At 42.0% G+C, this 976-nt stretch overlaps 1 protein-coding gene across 1 annotated transcript; it reads left to right on the forward strand.

The window, feature by feature from the left end:
- Positions 1-481: 481 nt before the first annotated feature.
- On the forward strand, positions 482-650 carry SARC_16775 (hypothetical protein; the record flags this gene model as incomplete). Its single annotated transcript, XM_014289120.1, has 1 exon — positions 482-650. A coding segment is annotated over one exon (169 nt), but the record flags the coding sequence as incomplete, so codon positions are not given.
- Positions 651-976: the final 326 nt, after the last annotated feature.

Consider the following 976-nt stretch of genomic DNA (forward strand, 5'->3'; position numbering starts at 1 on the left):
TATTATGCACGCTGGCTGAATCTGTATTGGTAGTAGTATTTACACATTGTTTGTTGAGCTGCTTATCGGAATTGCGGATCGATTCTGTGGATTAATAAATTCAGTGCAAATATATCGGAGGGAACGTATGATTTATACGCACGCTCATATTCAGTGTTGATCTGCCTTTTAATGATATTTTTATCGCAAACGATGTATCTTCTCTTTCCTTAAAGACTCATTGCTAAAAGGTCAACGGCCATCGATCTTAGTATCCCGGCGCTAGGCCCAAATTTTACACTGCTACACGTGCACCGTCTACTATCCGGCTTTGTTTTATATATATGACGCCATCTATTTCAATTATCGCCTTTGACATACCTCGAAGGAGCCTTGGCTGTTTCATGGCGTCTTATTCACATTTCAGGGTCTACATATTGAACGATCACAACTTCGTTCTAACCACTTCTATTCCCTTTGGTGCCGCAGATCTAAGTATTCAATGGCCGAATTGGATCGCATCAAAACCAACGAGAAGCTAAGAAAGGAAAAAGAGAAAATGCGCTCCAGTTTACGCGCACGTGGTATTGACCCTGGAGAGGACGATGGTTCCGATTACATCGCGGGCGGTGTCAAGCCGTTCCAATTTGACGGCGCGTTGAGGAAAACTGGTAGGTAGATTTATGGGAAAAAAAAGTCCACTGTGCGTGTATCTGTGGCGTTCTTCCCCCATCTCTCCTGGAATATTGTGGTACAACATTATATACAACATACGGAATGTGCATGTGCAAAAAGGGTACCTAATAGAAGGATGTTCTTATATACGGAATCTGGGTAAACATATATGTATTTTGGGAACAGCATGAGTTTACACTAGTTGCTATAGTCATCTGCTCAGCTCCGGTTTATTTTGCATTTGGCACTTCATTCTACTGTTCACAAGTGGCACTGATGAGCTGCCGCTTCAGAAATGTGTTATTATAAAACTGACAGCTCA

Source organism: Sphaeroforma arctica (assembly GCF_001186125.1).
Source record: "Sphaeroforma arctica JP610 unplaced genomic scaffold supercont1.8861, whole genome shotgun sequence".
Taxonomy (NCBI): Eukaryota; class Ichthyosporea; order Ichthyophonida; genus Sphaeroforma; species Sphaeroforma arctica.